Consider the following 19,506-nt stretch of genomic DNA (forward strand, 5'->3'; position numbering starts at 1 on the left):
TTATGGTGTAAGAGATTCTTTAGGTCTAGGGAAAATTGTTTCAGTGTTAAAGCAGAGCAGCAGCACAGGAACTAGACATAGGAACGACCATAAAGCTTAAAAAAGAAAGCCATAAAGAAAAACACTGATGATGGATTTCAACTCTTTACGTTTGTTTGAGATAGGTTCTCCCTCCATCGCACAGGGTGGAGTGCAGTAGTGTGTTCATAGCTCACTGCAGCCGTGAACTTCCCAGACTCCAGTAATCCTCCTACCTCAGCCTTACTCCCACACCACACCAGGCTAATTTTTGTATTCTTTGTAGAGACAGCCTCGCTACGTTGCCCAGGCTGGTCTCAAATTCCTGGGCTCAAGTGATCCTCATACCTTGGTCTCCCAAAGTGTTGGAATTACAGACGTGAGCCACTGCAACTGGCCTCAACTCTGTTTTCAACGAGAATTTTGGTTTGAGAAAACACATCTTAATTTTTTTAACCTCGCTTTATGGCCCACTTTCCAACTGTATCTCCCACTTGTAAATTCCAAACCACCTACCACACATTTGAACTCTGTATTTCCATAAATTGTGAATGTCGAAACAATGTGACACTCTGATTGACTAATCTTTAAATATAACATATGAAATAGATGTAAAACATAACTTTACAAGAGCTTTACTAAAACAATAATGAATAAATAATAGCAGGAAAAGGAAAGGAAACAGAATCTCGCTCTGTCACAAAGGCTGGAGTGCAGTGGCGTGATCTCAGCTCACTACAACCTCCACCTCCCGGGTTCAAGCAATTCTCCTGCCTCAGCCTCCAGAGTAGCTGGGATTACAAGTGCGTGCCATCATGCTATGCCTGGCTAATCTTTGTATTTTTAGTAGAGACAGGTTTTCACCATGTTGGTCAGGCTGGTCTTGAACTTCGGATCTCAGGTGAGCCCCCCGCCTTGGTGGGGATTACAGGAGTGAGCCACCTGGCCTGCCCTAAGTATTCTTCTAAGTGCTTTACAAGTATTAATTAACTCTCAAGACAACTTTATAAAAACGTAGAAAAGGAGCCTTTATCTCTCTGCCTAAAGCATTCTTAGGCCTGGAAGCAGGTTCCATTTGCCCACAGGACAAGCTGGAGGTATGAGGGGATTTAACACCCAAGAAATTGTAAGATAATTGCCCAAGGTTCTTCACACATCAAGGGACAACTGTAAAGGTGTTCAACTCAAGCCTCTCACAGAGTCCCCAGCAAGAACACTCAGATGCAAAACTAAATGAAATACTACCTTCGAGAGCAGTGGTTCTCCCAGCATGGAGTTTGAGATCTGAGAACGGACAGACTGCCTTCTCAAGTGGGTCCCTGACCCCCGAGTAGCCTAACTGGGAGGCACCCTCCAGTAGTGGCAGACAGGCATCTCACACGGCCGGGTACCCCTCTGAAACAAAGCTTCAAGGGAAACAATCAGGCAGCAACATTTGCTGTTCAGCAATATTCACTGTTCTGCAGCCTCCGCTGGTGATACCCAGGCAAACAGGGTCTGGAGTGGACCTCCAGCAAACTCCAACAGATCTGCAGCTGTTGGAAGGAAAACTAACAAAAAGAAAGGACATCCACACCAAAATCCCATCTGTACGTAACCATCATCAAAGACCAAAGGTAGATAAAACCAGAAAGATGGGGAAAAAACAGAGCAGAAAAGCTGAAAATTCTAAGTCAGAGCACCTCTCCCCCTCCAAAGGAACACAATGGAACAAAGCTGGATGGACAATGGAACAAAGCTGGATGGACAATCACTTTGACGAGTTGAGAGAAGAAGGCTTCAGATGATCAAACTTCTCCGAGCTAAAGAAGGAAGTTCGAAACCATCACAAAGAAGCTAAAAACCTTGAAAAAAGATTAGACAAACGGCGAATTAGAATAACCAGTATAGAGAAGTCCTTAAATGACCTGATGGAGCTGAAAACCATGGCATGAGAACTACGTGACGCATGCATAAGCTTCAGTAGCTGATTCGATCAACTGGAAGAAAGGGTATCAGTGATTGAAGATCAAATGAATGAAATGAAGCGAGAAGAGAAGTTTAGAGAAAAAAAGAGTAAAAAGAAATGAACAAAGCCTCCAAGAAATATGGGACTATGTGAAGAGACCAAATCTACAACTGATTGGTGTACCTGAAAGTGAAGGGGAGAATGGAACCAAGTTGGAAAACACACTGCAGGATATTATCCAGGAGAACTTCCCCAATCTAGCAAGGCAGGCCAACATTCACATTCAGGAAATACAGAGAATGCCACAACGATGCTCCTCGAGAAGAGCAACTCCAAGACACAGAATTGTCAGATTCACCAAAGTTGAAATGAAGGAAAAGATGTTAAGGGCAGCCAGAGAGAAAGGTCAGGTTACCCACAAAGGGAAGCCCATCAGACTAACAGCAGATCTCTCAGCAGAAACTCTACAAGCCAGAAGAGAGTGGGGGCCAATATTCAACATTCTTAAAGAAAACAATTTTCAACCCAGAATTTCATATCCAGCCAAACTAAGCTTCATAAGTGAGGCAGAAATAAAATACTTTACAGACAAGCAAATGCTGAGAGATTTTGTCACCACGAGGCATGCCTTACAAGAGCTCCTGAAGGAAGCACTAAACATGGAAAGGGACAACCGGTACCAGCCACTGCAAAACCATGCCAAATTGTAAAGACTATTGATTCTAGGAAGAAACTGCATCAACTAATGAGCAAAATAACCAGCTAACATCACAATGACAGGATCAAATTCACACATGACAATATTAACCTTAAATGTAAATGGGCTAAAAGATCCAATTAAAAGACACAGACTGGCAAATTGGATAAAGAGTCAAGACCCATCAGTGTACTGTATTCAGGAGACCCATCTCACCTGCAGAGACACACATAGGCTCAAAATAGAGACATGGAGGAAGATCTACCAAGCAAATGGAAAACAAAAAAAGGCAGGGGTTGCAATCCTAGTCTCTGATAAAACAGACTTGAAACCAACAAAGATCAAAAGAGACAAAGAAGGCCATTACATAATGGTAAAGGGATCAATTCAACAAGAAGAGCTAACTATCCTAAATATATATGCACCCAATACAGGAGCACCCAGATTCATAAAGCAAGTCCTTAGAGACCTGCAAAGAGACTTAGACTCCCACACAATAATAATGGGAGACTTTAACACCCCACTGTCAACATCAGACAGATCAACAAGACAGAAAGTTAACAAGGATATCCAGGAATTGACCTCAGCTCTGCACCATGCAGACCTAACAGACGTCTACAGAACTCTCCACCCCAAATCAGCAGAATATACATTCTTCTCAGTACCACATTGCACTTATTCCAAAATTGACCACATAGTTGGAAGTCAAACACTCCTCAGCAAATGTAAAAGAACAGAAATTATAACAAACTGTCTCTCAGACCACAGTGCAATCAAACTAGAACTCAGGATTAAGAAATTCACTCAAAACCACTCAAATGTACATGGAAAATGAACAACCTGCTCCTGAGTGACTACTGGGTACATAACAAAATGAAGGCAGAAATAAAGATGTTCTTTGAAACCAATGAGAACAAAGACACAACATACCACAATCTCTGGGACACATTTAAAGCAGTGTGTAGAGGGAAATTTATAGCACTAAATGCCCGCAAGAGAAAGCAGGAAAGATCTAAAACTGACACCCTAACATCACAATTAAAAGAACTAGAAAAGCAAGAGCAAACACATTCAAAAGCTAGCAGAAGGCAAGAAATAACTAAGATCAGAGCAGAACTGAAGGAGATAGAGACACAAAAAATCCTTCAAATAATCAATGAATCCAGGAGCTGCTTGATTTTTGAAAAGATCAACAAAATTGATAGACCGCTAGCAAGACTAATAAAGAAGAGGAGAGAAGAATCAAATAGATGCAATAAAAAATGATAAAGGGGATATCACCACTGATCCCACAGGAATACAAACTACCGTCAGAGAATACTATAAACACCTCTACGCAAATAAACAAAAAATCTAGAAGAAATGGATAAATTCCTGGACACATACACCCTCCCAAGACTAAACCAGGAAGAACTTGAATCCCTGACTAGACCAATAACAGGCTCTAAAATTGAGGCAATAATTAATAGCCTACCAACCAAAAAAAGTCCAGGACCAGACGGATTCATAGCCAAATTCTACCAGAGGTACAAGGAGAAGCTGGTACCATTACTTCTGAAATTATTCTAATCGATAGAAAAAGAGGGAATCCTCCCTAACTCATTTTATGAGGCCAGCATCATCCTGATACCAAAGCCTGGCAGAGACACAACAAAAAAGAGAATTTTAGACCAATATCCCTGATGAACATCGATGCAAAAATCCTCAATAAAATACTGGCAAACCAAATCCAGGAGCACATCAAAAAGCTTATCCCCCAAGATCAAGTGGGCTTCATCCCTGGGATGCAAGGCTGCTTCAACATATGCCAATCAATAAACGTAATCCATCATATTAACAGAACCAATGACAAAAACCACATGATTATCTCAATAGATGCAGAAAAGGCCTTTGATGAAATTCAACACCCTTTCATGCTAAAAACTCTCAATAAATTAGGTATTGATGGGACGTTATCTCAAAATAATAAGAGCTATCTATGACAAACCCACAGGCAATATCATACCGAATGGGCAAAAACTGGAAGCATTCCCTTTGAAAACTGGCACAAGACAGGGATACCCTCTCTCACCACTCCTATTCAACATAGTGTTGGAAGTTCTGGCCAGGGCAATCAGGCAGGAGAAAGAAATAAAGGGTATTCAATTAGGAAAAGAGGAAGTCAAATTGTCCCCGTTTACAGATGACATGACTGTATATTTAGAAAACCCCATCATCTCAGCCCAAAATCTCCTTAAACTGATAAGCAACTTCAGCAAAGTCTCAGGATACAAAATCAATGTGCAAAAATCACAAGCATTCTTATACACCAATAACAGACAAACAGAGAGGCAAATCATGAGTGAACTCCCATTCACAATTGCTTCAAAGAGAATAAAATACCTAGGAATCCAACTTACAAGGGATATGAAGGACCTCTTCAACGAGAACTACAAACCACTGCTCAACAAAATAAAAGAGGACACAAACAAATGGAGGAGCATTCCATGCTCATGGATAGGAAGAATCAATATCGTGAAAATGGCCATACTGCCCAAGGTAATTTATAGATTCAATGCCATCCCCATCAAGCTGACAACGACTTTCTTCACAGAATCGGAAAAAACTACTTTAAAGTTCATATGGAACCAAAAAAGAGCCGATATAGCCAAGATAATCCTAAGCCAAAAGAACAAAGCTGAAGGCATCACGCTACCTGACTTCAAACTACACTACAAGGCTACAGTAACCAAAACAGCATGGTACTGGTACCAAAACACAGATATAGACCAATGGAACAGAACAGAGCCCTCAGAAATAATACTACATACCTACAACCATCTGATCTTTGACAAACCTGACAAAAACAAGAAATGGGGAAAGGATTCCCTATTTAATAAATGGTCCTGGAAAACTGGCTAGCCATATGTAGAAAGCTGAAACTGGATCCCTTCCTTACACCTTACACAAAAATTAATACAAGATGGATTAAAGTCTTAAATGTTAGACCTAAAACCATAAAAACCTTAGAAGAAAACCTAGGCAATACCATTCAGGACATACGCATGGGCAAAGACTTCATGTCTAAAACACCAAAAGCAATGGCAACAAAAGCCAAAATGGACAAATGGGATCTAATTAAACTAAAGAGCTTCTGCACAGCAAAAGAAACTACCATCAGAGTGAACAGGCAACCTACACAATGGGAGAAAATTTTTGCAATCTACCCATTTGACAAAGGGCTAATATCCAGAATCTACAAAGAACTCAAACAAATTTACAAGAAAAAACCCCATCAAAAAGTGGGCAAAGGATATGAACAGACACTTCTCAAAAGAACACATTTATGCAGCAAATGGACACATGAAAAAATGCTCATCATCACTGGCTGTCAGAGAAATGCAAATCAAAACCACAATGAGATACATCTCACACCAGTTAGAATGGCAATCATTAAAAAGTCAGGAAACAGCAGGTGCTGGACAGGATGTGGAGACAGAGGAACACTTTTACACTGTTGGTGGGACTGTAAACTAGTGCAGCCATTATGGAAGACAGTGTGGCGATTCCTCAAGGATCTAGAACTAGAAATACCATTTGACCCAGCCATCCCATTACTGGGTATATACCCAAAGGATTATAAATCATGCTGCTATAAAGACACATGCACACGTATGTTTATTGTGGCACTATTCACAATAGCAAAGACTTGGAACCAACCCAAATGTCCATCAATGATAGACTGGATTAAGAAAATGTGGCACATATACACCATGGAATACTATGCATCCATAAAAAAGGATGAGTTAATATCCTTTGTAGGGACATGGATGAAGCTGGAAACCACTATTCTGAGCAAACTATCGCAAGGACAGAAAACCAAACACTGCATGTTCTCACTCATAGGTGGGAACTGAACAATGAGAACACTTGGACACAGGAAGGGGAACATCACACACTGGGGCCTGTCGTGGGGTGGGGGGGGGGAGGGATAGCATTAGGAGATATACCTAATGTAAATGACGAGTTAATGGGTGCAGCACACCAACTTGGTGCATGTATACATATGTAACAAACCTGCCCGCTTTGCACATGTACCCGAGAACTTAAAGTACAATTAAAAAAAAAAAAAAAGAAATACTACCTTCAATTTTTTGAGAGAAATAATTTTCAACCTAAAATTCTATCCTCAGCCTAATTATCAAGAAAGAATAAAAGATAAAAAAATCATTTTAAGGCATTTAAGGATTCAAACAAATTACTTTTCTTAGGCAGTTACTTTCTTTACTTAGGCAGTTGCCGGGGGCAGGGAGGACAAAGAAAAAGGAAACCATGGGAGGACCACACAGGACCCTAGCTGAGAACACGGGAAAGGGAAGTCTCAAGATAAAAGCTGGAAAGCAACCTGTGCAGCAAACAGTTCCACGGGGAACAGAAGAACCATTTAATGTAACCCTTGATAACTTAAAAAAAGCTTGAGGAGAAGACAAAGGCAGGTAATTTAAAGGAATGTGTGGGGTATGTGAGATGGGGAAGCCAAGAACTCTAGAATAAAAACAAAAAGCTAAAAAGAAAGGAAATGTAATACCAGTTGTGAGTTCCAGGACTTCAGAGCTGATCAAGAAAATGTACTGCATAACAGGCTTTATTGAGCAGGGTTTGGAAAGGGTTGCCTGATAGGGGTGGTCCTTCATAGCAGGTGACCTTCCAGAGACAGCAGCTGCAAGGCTACCACCAGATGGGGAGGAGGGCAAGGAAACTCTCAGTAAAGAGGGGAATCTGAGAGGGGGCTTAAGTGCCTAGGGGATGGCATTCAGCAGTTAAGTGTGAGGGATCTGAGTCAGAGAACTCAGAAAGGCAGCAGTGGTTTTGGGGTCCTTTAACCTACAGAGCTTGACTTATCTATGGCCAGTAGATGTTAGGGTGCAGTTTCATGGGATATATAAAGCAGAAATGGCTAAAAATATACATAGCGGGCTATGTTTAAAGTAACCGGATGTGTCAGAATTTGAGTTTGATGCCAGAGGTCTTTGCACTAACAGTCCCTGTCTAGTGTACAAAAGTAAACACCTAAGCTCCGTACTATTCTGATAGAGACATCTTATTGTAAACATTACCCTGATTCTCAGCTTTTAGAATACCAGACAAAATCTGATGGACTTAATTATGGCCAAGAAATCCAAGTAAAATCTATCCTTGATGTAAAAGTAAAACATAAATGTAATTTAAAAGTATGAACGATAAAAGCTGGAACACTATAAGGAGCACAGCTTAGAGAAGGGATAAAAATATTAGTATCTTCCTCTTACACAATAGAGAGTAAAGGGATTGTGGAATAATAAATATTGAAAGCAATGACATGACTACATGGAGGGAGAAAGTGCCCATGTGAACATCTGATACATATAAAAATATAAATATTTATATCAAGATATAGATTGTGGTATACTTTGACACTAATGGGAAATACAGCTAGAAGAGTTTTAATAATTGCCTCTGGAGAGGAGGAATGATGCGTAATAGTGTGACAGGAGACAGTTGCTTTCACTGACAAGTTTTTCAAAACTATTTGATTTCCAAACTTGTTTATGTATTAACTTTATTTACTCATTAAAAACCAAAACAACAGTAAGTATCTTTGACAATAACTCTTGCTTACCAAAAAAATAAGCCAATTTTGGTATCTCCTTCAAAAACAAGGACTCCTGTTGGTGTTAGTCCCAAACTATAGTCATTCCCATCTCTAGCCTAATTAAGGGGAGAAAAATGTGTTAGCTTTATTTGTACAAAACAGGTTTCATATTGACACAACTTTTAAATTTTATTTTTGTATTGAATTGTATTAATTATATACAGGCTAATATTAATATATGAGATGTTTTCAACAATTAGAGTATCCATAATAACATTCTCAGAAAAATTTATGCATATATTTTTATTTCTAGTCACTGAAACACTAGAGTTTTAAAGTGTATCTTCATTGAAAGTGAAGTTACACTCCCACTACAAACAAAGCTGTTTCCACATTCTTCCCATATTGTACTTACCATTTAAATCACGTATTTTGGAAAAGACTGCTGATATGGTTTGGCTCTGCGACTACACCCAAATCTTGTGTCAAATTGTAATCCCTAGTATTGGAGGAGGGGCCTGGTGGGAGGTGACTGAATCATGGAGACGGACTTCCCCCATGCTGTTCTCATGACAGTGAATGAGTTCTCACGAGAACTGGTTGTCTGAAAGTGTGTAGCACCTCCCTCTTTGCTCTCTCTCCCTCCTGCCAGCCATGTAAAGATGTGCCTGTTTGCCCTTCACGTTGCCCCATGATTATAAGTTTCCTGAGGCCTCCTGAGAGGCAGAAGCCTGTACAGCCTGCAAAACCATGAGCCAACTGAACCTCTTTATAAATTGATGTCTTTATAGCAGTGCGAGAACGAACTAATACAACCACCTTTCTGGAAAAATGTTACTAGTTAAACTAGAAATAACTTAAATCACTACAAAGCTATTCCAAAGTTTATCAAAGTCTTTAAGCTATAAATCTTCAACTTTGCATCCTGAATTATTTTAACAGAGCCTACTCAGTGTAAGTCATGTAATAGGAAGTAAAAAGGATAACAAATGGCTCAAAAGCTTAAAACAATTTTTTATAGCAAAAAAATAAAATAACAGCTTAAAAGGACCAAGTACCTTGTTAGGGATGTTGGTTGCTTCTCTTCTTTCTTATAATGAACCTTTCTGTGAGATTCTAGTCATTCGGTATTTAATCTCAAACTTTTTAACCATACATCCAAAGTAACCAGTGCTAGCTTAAGCAAACTCCATGCCCTCCCTCATACTGAAAAATTCCACAGTCACTGTGAACCTCCAAAAAATAAATTTTTAAAAAAGCATCACAACACAATGCTTACCTTGACCACATGCATATCAACCCCATACATTTCTAGCCATTTGGCTTTATTCAGATAATTGGTTTCAGCCTGTGCTGGTGTTTGACCTCTGAAATTTAAAACAATGATTTTTAAAGTAACAATAAATATAAAATAAATTCTATACCAAGGATAGAAACAGAAGAAAATGAATATAACTGTTGTGATGATTTTAAAGAAAGTATGGTCAAATGCCAGATACCTGTATTCCTTCCATTTCTCAAAAATAGCCAGTTCCATCTCTTCAGTCTGAACAGGCACGAATCTGAACTCAGAGACAAGTTCAGGACTATGCTCAGCAAGATCATAGTCACCAAGTTCAGCTATAAACATAAGTTTCAAAAGTTACATGTATTTCCTGCTAAATCCTTCAAAAACCATTTCATTAATGAAAACTGCTAAGATTAGAAAGATTCTTTCTTAGGAATTTCTTACAAAAATTCATAATACTCAGACAAGTCTCCAAAAGTAAATGTAGCATATTAATCATACGCATATATCTCATATTTATTGTTGGTAGGGCATTTTTAATTACATATCTTTCTCTTAATGTATTCACACTTCAGTGCTTACTTAACCTTTGAAAACTGCTTTCTAGACTTCCATAAAGAAACACCTCTGACCTTATAGTGAATAAATGAAAAAATTTAGCTATCGTTAAAAGACAATTAACTGGTATCTATAAAGAATATTACTAAGGCTGGGTGTGGTGGTTCATGCTTATAGTCACAGTACTTTGGGGGGCTGAGGTGGAAGATCGTTTCAGGCCAGCCTAGGCAACATAGCAAGACCTCGTCTCTAAAAAAAAAAAAAAAAAAAGTACAAAAATTAGCCAGGCATGATGGCCTGTAGACCCAGCTACTCAGGCGGGAAGATCGTTTGAGCCCAGTAGTTCAAGGCTTCAGAGAGCTACAATCATGCAACTGCACTCTAGCCTGGGGACAAGAATGAGACCCTGTCTCAAAAAAAAAAACAAAAGAATATACTGATATACACTGAATATGACCCCATATACCAATCTAAATATAGTCCCTGTCTTCCAAAATTTTAAAATTATTAATCCTAAAGAAATAACTGAAAGGAACTAAAAAAAATCGGGGGGAGGAAGCAGCAGGGAAAAATCTGAACAATGCACAAACATGTATGTACCCATCTGTGGTTATTTCTCAACAAAATGTGGGTTTGGAGCAAAAGGACTGCTACGCTATATGGCTTCAGCAACAATTTACTCTTATATAACTGCATTTCTTTAAAGGAAAAAGTTAGCCGAAGGCCCATCTTAACATTTACAGACTTATCAGGTAGACTACGACGTTTCAACACTTTAGGTGGAAAGGGCGCAATTACATGAAAGAGAAGACAAAGAAGGCACTGTTCTAAAACAAGTAAAAGTCAGAGTTGGACACTGATACAAGTATATACAAAAACAGTGTTGTTTCTTTTCTTGCACATAATTAGAATCTTCTTTAACTAAAAACACACAAAAAAAGGATTATACTCGAGTCTTAACAGTCAACCTAAGAAGTGCTTACCTTGCAGATTATAAGCTGCCAACTGCACTGCTGTATCAAAGGGACAGTCTAATCTGAGACCAAAACACAAGTTTGTTAGACAAGCTGATTTCATAACCTTCATTTTAAGACAAATGAAAATAATACATGTTTTATGTTGACCATTTCTTTTTCGCAACTATAAACTTATTTTCAAAATAATTTTTCAACCACTCAGGAAAATGTGCATTTATCCTTAAATAACTAATACTCACTTTCCACTGAGAATATCTTGTTTTAACTGAAGAACAAATAAATACCTAAGAAAAATAAAAGGCACAAATTTAACCGAACAGCACAATCTACTGTGAAAGAAAATCTTACACTCCTAATTTGAGAAGTATTATTTCATTAAAAATTATTTGTATTAATGTATAAAAGATGTACATAGTTTGGGGATATGTGAAATAATTGAATACATTCATATAATTTATAAGGATCAGGTCAGTATATGTGGTGTATCCATCACCTTAAATATTTTTCTCTTCTTTATGCTAGAAATATTTGAATTATTTTCTTCTAGCTATTCTGAAATGTAAAATACGTAATTGTAAACTATAATCACCCTACTGATCTAACACTAGATCTCAGAAGTATTCTTAATTATAGGCCCGGCGCAGTGGCTCACACCTATAATCCCAGCACTTTGGGAGGGCGAGGCGGGCGGATCACTTGAGGCCAGGAGTTCAAGACCAGCCTGGCCAACATGGCAAAACCCCGTCTCTATTAAAATACACAAATTGGCTGGGGGTAGGAGCACGTGCCTGTAATCCCAGCTATTTGGGAGGCTGAGGCATGAGAACTGCTTGAACCTGGGGGAACAGAGGTTGCGGTGAACTGAGAACATGCCATTGCACTCCAGCCTAGATGTCAGAGCAAGACATCTACTTCTTATGTGAAGGGATACAGGCATGGATATAACTACAGATGATAGCTACAATCTCATTGTCAAGGTGTTCTAGAGGAAACCCTTCTAAAGGAACTCAAAAGCTCAACTTTTTCATTTAATAAATAGTATGTGTATATGGAGCAATGAATTTATAATACAGACCATGAATAAATACAAAGGAGGCAGGATAAAATTAAAATAAGTATATACAACATAAGGTTTATTCAAAACCATTCAAACCAATCAGAATCTAATGTTTTTCATTAATCAATGACATTTCAATGAGTAAAGAAAGTTGGGCGCCAATTTGAATAAACTCCCTGTGGCCAAAGATAGATTATTTTCAACATCAATAAATATAATATTGCAATGTACTGAAACATGTCAATCCTGTTAATATTCCTGAGCTGAGAGTGACACTTAAAAAAAAAGAACTCACTAGTCACCTTTGGAGGATGCTAAGGAACCAACTCTTCATTTTGAAAATGATAAAGGAAAAGAATCATACACTTAAAAAACACATCCCAAATAAAATTCTATTATTTGAGGTCTTGTTACCAGGGGACAGGAATCCATTTTATTAGCTGGCTATAAATTGGAAACAATATAAAGACAGTCTTTCAAAACTATCAAAATACCCCTGGCACAATTCTAGATAGTGTTCTTACCGGGTTAGCTCCTCACGAAGGTTATTTGGTTCTGAGGAATAAAACTTAACTCGAAGATGCAGACAATAGGGTGAACCAACTGTCATTTAAAAAAAAAAAAAGGTTTTAATAAAATAAACTACTTAAATAATACTTTTCAGCCAGAAAATTGGTCAAAAATCTACTGAAGTGAGACAAAAGATCAGGTTTTTATGGCATTATTGCAGGTTAGATCATAGGCTTCAATTAGATTGTTTTTTAATGTACCAAGCCATCATATTACTATTATCTCTCATCCCAAGAATAGATAGCTCTAGATTAATTCTAATAGTTCAGAGCCAAACGCATCAAATAAAAGTCTTGACTGTGCAATCTAACAGCCCTGAAAACCTGCTACACTGAAGAATGCCTATGTTATTAACTGCTCATGGTGAATCTTCCCACACAAATACACTTCAGCAAGTTCATTAACTTCTATAATCTCAGTGGTCTCATTATCTTGAGACAAGAGTTCAGGTGCCCTAATAAGACTGATAAAAAGTCAAGTTGGATAATGAATAAACAATGGTGTTCTCTATCTGAATGACACTAACATTTTATGTGAATTTTCATTTTTCTTAATTTTAAAATATTATCACGAAGTCTCAAAATACTTTCAATATTAGGACAGATGCCAAACAGGAAAATTCCAACACAAATAATTAGCAAATAACCATTAAGCATTTCGGGGAAAGTCAATCCCATCTGCAAGCTGCAAGGTTTTCTCCTGGAAAGGTAAGCTCCAATGCAGTTTAATCTAGATTAGTATCAAGCCTATATGACTTGGGGAGTAGCTCAGTGTATCAGAATAAAATGATTTCTAGAAAATGGAAATGCTAAAAAACTCATCTGAAACATGATTTCTTACGTCCTATTAGAAATCAGAATTTCTAATATATTCTATTTCCTTTCCCCCCCAACAAATAATTTTTTCTGCACTTACTTTTTACTTGCTTTTTGATGCTTTTTGTACCATCCAACCAATGCTGAAAAACAAAAACAAAAATTTAGTTAAGCAGATGACAGAACTTTAAAATTTGAATTACCGTAAGTTACTTTGCATTGTGCCTACACTGATAACCGCAAGGAAATACTTCACAAGAGAAAAACCAAAGTGAATGAGAAAAGAGGTGAGAAGGAAGAGTATCTAGCCAATATCCACAGCAAGCTTATGAGACACATGAACAAAAACGACCTAAAACCTGACAGATGACTTTTTTTTTTTTAAATACTTTAAGTTCTAGGATACATGTGCAGAACGTGCAGGTTTGTTACATAAGTATACACGTGCCATGGTGGTTTATTGCACCCATCAACACATCACCTACATTAGATATTTCTCCTAATGGTATCCCTCCCCTAGTCCCTCACCCTCCCAACAGGTGCCAATATGTGACGTTCCCCTCCCTGTGTCCATGTGTTATCATTGTTCAACTCCCACTTATGAGTGAGAACATGCGGTGTCTGGTTTTCTGTTCCTGTGTTAGTTTGCTGAGAATGATGGTTTCCAGCTTCATCTATGTCCCTGCAAAGGACACGAACTCATCCTTTTTTATGGCTGCATAGTATTCCATGGTGTGTATGTGCCACATTTTCCTTATCCAGTCTATCATTGATGGGCATTTGGGTTGGTTCCCAGTCTTTGCTATTGTGAACAGTGCTGCAATAAACATACGTGTGCACGTGTCTTTATAGTAGAATGATTTATAATCCTTTGGGTATATACGAAGTAATGGGATGGCTGGGTCAAATGATATTTCTGGTTCTAGATCTTTGAGGAATCACCACACTGTCTTCCACAATGGTTGAATTTACACTCCCACCAAAAAAAGCATTCCTATTTATCCACATCCTCTCCAGCACCTACCTGTTGTTTCCTGACTTTTTAATGATGGCCATTCTAACTGGTGTGAGATGGTATCTCATTGTGGTTTTGATTTGCATTTCTCTAATAACCAGTGATGATGAGCTTTTTTTCATGTGTTTGCTGGCCACATAAATGTCTTCTTTTGAGAAGTGTCTGTTCATATCCTTCACCCATTTTTTGATGGCATTGTTTTTTTCTGGAAAATTTAAGTTTCTTATACATTCTGGATATTAGCCCTTTGCCAGATGGATAGATTGCAAAAATTTTCTGTACATTGTACATTCTGTACATTGCCTGTTCGCTCTGATGATAGTTTCTTTTACTGTGCAGAAGCTCTTTAGTTTAATTAGATCCCATTTGTCAATTCTGGCTTTTGTGGCCATTGCTTTTGGTGTTTTAGTTTGAAGTTTTTGCCCATGCCTATGTCCTGCATCATATTGCCTAGGTTTTCTTCTAGGGTTTTTATGGTTTTAGATTTTACGTTTAAGTCTTTAATCCATCTTGAGTTAATTTCTGTATAAGGTGTAAGGAAGGGTACAAGTTCAGTTTTCTGCATATGGCTAGCCAATTTTCCCAACACCATTTATTAAATAGGGAATCCTTTCCCTATTGCTTGTTTTTGTCAGGTTTGTCAAAGATAAGATGGTTGTGGATGTGTGTTGTTAATTCTGAGGCCTCTGTTCTGTTCCATAGGTCTATATATCTGTTTTGGTAGCAGCACCATGTTGTTTTGGTTACTGTAGCCTTGTAGTATAGTTTGAAGTCAGGTAGCGTGATGCCTCCAGCTTCATTCTTTTTGCTTAGGAAATGTCTTGGTTATATGGGCTCTTTTTTGGTTCCATGTGAAATTTAAATTAGTTTTATTTCTAATTCTGTGAAGAAAGTCAATGGCAGCTTGAAGGGGATACCACTGAATCTATAAATTACTTTGAGCAGTACGGCCATTTTCATGATATTCATTCTTCCTATCCATGAGCATGGAATGGTTTTCCATTTGTTTGTGTCCTCTCTTATTTCCTTGAGCTGTGGTTTGTAGTTCTCCTTGAAGAGGTCCTCCACATCCCTTGTGAGTTGTATTCCCAGGTATTTTATTCTCTTTGTAGCAATTGTGAATGGGAGTTCACTCATGATTTGGCTCTCTATTACTGGTGTACAGGAATGCTTGTGATTTTTGCACATTGATTTTGTATCCAGAGACTTTGCTGAAGTTACTTATCAGCTTAAGGAGATTTGGGGCTGAGATGATGGGGTTTTCTAAATATACAATCATATCACCTGCAAACAGAGGCAATTTGACTTCCTCTCTTCCCATCTGAATATGCTTTATTTCTTTCTCTTGCCTGATTGCCCTGGCCAGAACTTCCAATACTATGTTGAACAGGAGTGGTGAAAGACGGCATCCTTGTTTTGTGCCGGTTTTCAAAGGGAATGCTTCCAGCTTTTGCCCATTCAGTATGATATTGGCTGTGGGTTTGTCATAAATAGCTCTTACTATTTTGAGATACTTTCTATCAATACCTAGTTTATTGAGAGTTTTTAGCATGAAGGGCTGTTGAATTTTATCAAAGGCCTTTTCCGCATCTATTGAGATAATCATGTGGTTTCTGTCATTGGTTCTGTTTATGTGACGGACTACGTTTATTGATTTGCGTATGTTGAACCAGCCTTGCAACCCAGGGATGAAGCTGACTTGATCGTGGTGGATGAGCTTTCTGATGTGCTGCTGGATTCAGTTTGCCAGTATTTTATTGAGGATTTTCGCATTGATGTTCATCAGGGACAGTGGCCTAAAATTTTCTTTTGTTGCTGTTGTTGTGTCTCTGCCAGGTTTTGGTATCAGGATGACGCTGGCCTCATCAAATGAGTTAGGGAGGAGTCCCTCTTTTCCTATTGTTTGTAATAGTTTCAGAAGGAATGGTACCAGTTCCTCTTTGTACCTCTGGTAGAATTCGGCTGTGAATCCGTCTGGGCTTTTTTTCATTGGTAGGCTATTAATTACTGCCTCAATTTCAGAACTTGTTGTTGGTCTATTTAAGGATTTGACTTCTTCCTGGTTTAGTCTTGGGAGGGTATATGTGTCCAGGAATTTATCCATTTCTTCTAAATTTTCTAGTTTATTTGTGTAGAGGTGTTTACCATATTTTCTGATGGTAGTATATATTTCTGTGGGATCAGTGGTGATATCCATTTTATCATTTTTTATTGTGTCTATTTGATTCTTCTCTCTTTTCTTCTTTATTAGTCTGGCTAGCAGTCTATCTATTTTGTTAAAATAGAGCTTCCTTCAGGAGCTCTTTACAAAAAATCAGGTCCTGGATTCATTGATTTTTTGAAGGGTTTTTCGTGTTTCTATCTCCTTCAGTTCTGCTCTATTCTTAGTTATTTCTTGTCTTCTGCTAGCTTTTGAATTTGATTACTCTTGCTTCTCTAGTTCTTTTAATCGTGATGTTAGGGTGTCGATTTTAGATCTTTCCTGCTTTCTCCTGTGGGTATTTAGTGCTATAAATTTCCCTCTAAACACTGCTTAGCTGTGTCCCAGAGATTCTGGTATATTGTGTCTTTGATCTCATTAGTTTCAAAGAACTTATTTATTTCTGCCTTAATTTCATTATTTACCCAGTAGTCATTCAGGACCAGGTTGTTCAGTTCCCATGTAGTTGTGCAGTTCTGAGTGAGTTTTTAAATCCTGAGTTCTAATTTGATTGCACTGTGGTCTGAGAGACCGTTTGTTATGACTTCTGTTCTTTCGCATTTGCTGAGGAGTGTTTTACTTCCAATTATGTGGTCAATTTTAAAGTGCGATGTAGTGATGAGAAGAATGTGTATTCTGTTGATCTGAGGTGAAGAGTTCTGTAGATGTCTATTAGGTCTGCTTGGTCCAGAGCTGAGTTCAAGTCCTAAATATCCTTGTTAATTTTCTGTCTCATTGATCTTTCTAATATTGACAGTGGGGTGTTAAAGTCTCCCACTATTAATGTGTGGGAGTCTAAGTCTCTTTGTAGGTCTCTAAGAACTTGCTTTATGAATCTGGGTGCTCCTATTTTGGGTGCATATATATATTTAGGTTAGCTCTTCCTGTTGCGCTGATCCCTTTACCATGCGCTTCTTTGTCTTTTTTGATCTTTGTTGGTTTAAAGTCTGTTTTATCAGAGCCTAGGATTGCAACCCCTGCGGTTTTTTTTTTTTTTTTTTTTTTTTTTTGAGACAGTTTCACTCTTGTTGCCCAGGCTGGAGTGCAGTGGCGTGATCTTGGCTCACCTCAATCTCTGCCTCCTGCGTTCAAGAGATTTTCTTGCCTCTCAGCCTCCCAAGTAGCTGGGATTACAGGCATGCACAACCTCACCCGGCTAATTTTTGAATTTTTAGTAGAGACGGGGTTACTCCATGTTGGTCAGGCTGGTCTCGAACTCCCAACCTCTGGTGAACCACCTGCCTTGGCCTCCAAATGTGCTGGGATTACAAGTGTGAGCCACTGTGCCTGACCAACCCCTGCTTTTTTTTAAACTTTCCAATTGCCTGGTAAATATTCCTCCATCCCTTTATTTTGACTCTGTGTGTGTCTTTGGCCATGAGATGGGTCTCCTAAATACAGCACACCAAGGGATCTTGACTTTTTATCCAACTTGCCAGTCTGTGTCTTTTAATTGGAACATTTAGCCCGTTTACATTTAAGGTTAATATTATATGTGTGAATTTGATCCTGTCATTATGATATGGGCTCCGCCCAGTCCGAACTTCCTGGCGGCTTTGTTTATACTGTGAGAGGAAAACCGCCTACTCAAGCCTCAGTAATGGTGGATGCCCCTCCCCTCACCAAGCTTGAGCGTCCCAAGTCGGCTTCAGACTGCTGTGCTGGCAGCAAGAATTTCAAGTCAGTGGACCTTAGCTTGCTGGGCTCCATGGGAGTGAGATCCACTGAGCTAGACCACTTGGCTCCCTGGCTTCCTGCAGCCAGCTCATTGTCTGCCCAAACGGCCACCCAGCTTTGTGCTTGAAACCCAGGACCCTTGTGGCGTAGGCACCTGAGGGAATCTCCTGGTCTGCAGGTGGTGAAGACCATGGGAAAAGCGTAGTATCTGGGCCAGAATGCACCGTTTCTCACAGCACAGTCCCTCATGGCTTCTCTTGGCTAGGGGAGGGAGTTCCCTGACCCCTTGTGTTTCCCGGATGAGGCGATGCCTCACTCTGCTTCGGCTCGCCCTCCATGAGCTGCACCCACTGTCTAACCAGTCCCAATGAGATGAGCTGGGTACCTCAGTTGGAAATGCAGAAATTACCCGCCTTCTGCGTTGATCTCACTGGGAGCTGCAGACTGGAGCTGTTCCTATTTGGCCATCTTGCCAGCCATCATGGGACTTCTTAAAACACTTCCTCTGCTCCCTCAGCAAGAAGGCTGACATTCTAAATTTTGCCCTTACTTCCCTCACTATTCCCAAATAAATGACTCTTGCAAAACTGTTAAAATTAGAGAAAAAAGTATCCCCATATTCCAGTGCCTGATTCATTCTTATAATAAAATGTAAAATTTATTAGCAGATTATAACCAAAAATTAGGTGAAACAATGTCCCCCAAATTTTACAAAACAGATGCTCCTCAGAGGTAGTACTCTTTAAAAGAACCTTCAGAGTAAAATTAGATCTTTCTCATAATCAAGGTTCTATTAAATAAAGAAGTCTTTGTTCCACAAATAAAAAATGTTAACATTGTGACTATGAGACTTCAAAATGTCCATGACACGAATAGACCTAAAAACCTATTCCAGATATTTCCACTGATAAACCATTCCCAGCTCACTTCTCATTATTAATTCCTTTATGCCACCAAGTCCTAACAGTGACAGGACACTCTCAACCAACTAAGATATACGTGACTGTGTTCTCTCTGGCATGCTTTCAATTCCAAGCACTCTAAAGGAAGGCTAACTAGTTCATAGAGCCAAGGA

General features: G+C 38.8%; 1 protein-coding gene across 5 annotated transcripts in view; it reads right to left on the bottom strand.

Annotated features, from left to right (window-relative positions):
* Positions 1-19,506, bottom strand: part of EPB41L5 (erythrocyte membrane protein band 4.1 like 5) — a 181,006-nt gene that overhangs the window by 107,069 nt on the left and 54,431 nt on the right. For all 5 annotated transcript variants that reach the window (XM_063712728.1, XM_024243166.3, XM_024243164.3 and 2 more), the window contains 7 exons: positions 13,640-13,682; positions 12,679-12,757; positions 11,337-11,381; positions 11,104-11,156; positions 9,774-9,894; positions 9,554-9,641; positions 8,302-8,390 (listed from right to left, as the gene is read on the bottom strand). In XM_063712728.1, the coding sequence (XP_063568798.1) occupies positions 8,302-8,390; positions 9,554-9,641; positions 9,774-9,894; positions 11,104-11,156; positions 11,337-11,381; positions 12,679-12,757; positions 13,640-13,682 (518 nt within the window). The remainder of the gene's footprint in view (positions 1-8,301; positions 8,391-9,553; positions 9,642-9,773; positions 9,895-11,103; positions 11,157-11,336; positions 11,382-12,678; positions 12,758-13,639; positions 13,683-19,506) is intronic.

Source organism: Pongo abelii, chromosome 11 (genome assembly GCF_028885655.2).
Source record: "Pongo abelii isolate AG06213 chromosome 11, NHGRI_mPonAbe1-v2.0_pri, whole genome shotgun sequence".
Lineage (NCBI taxonomy): Eukaryota > Metazoa > Chordata > Mammalia > Primates > Hominidae > Pongo > Pongo abelii.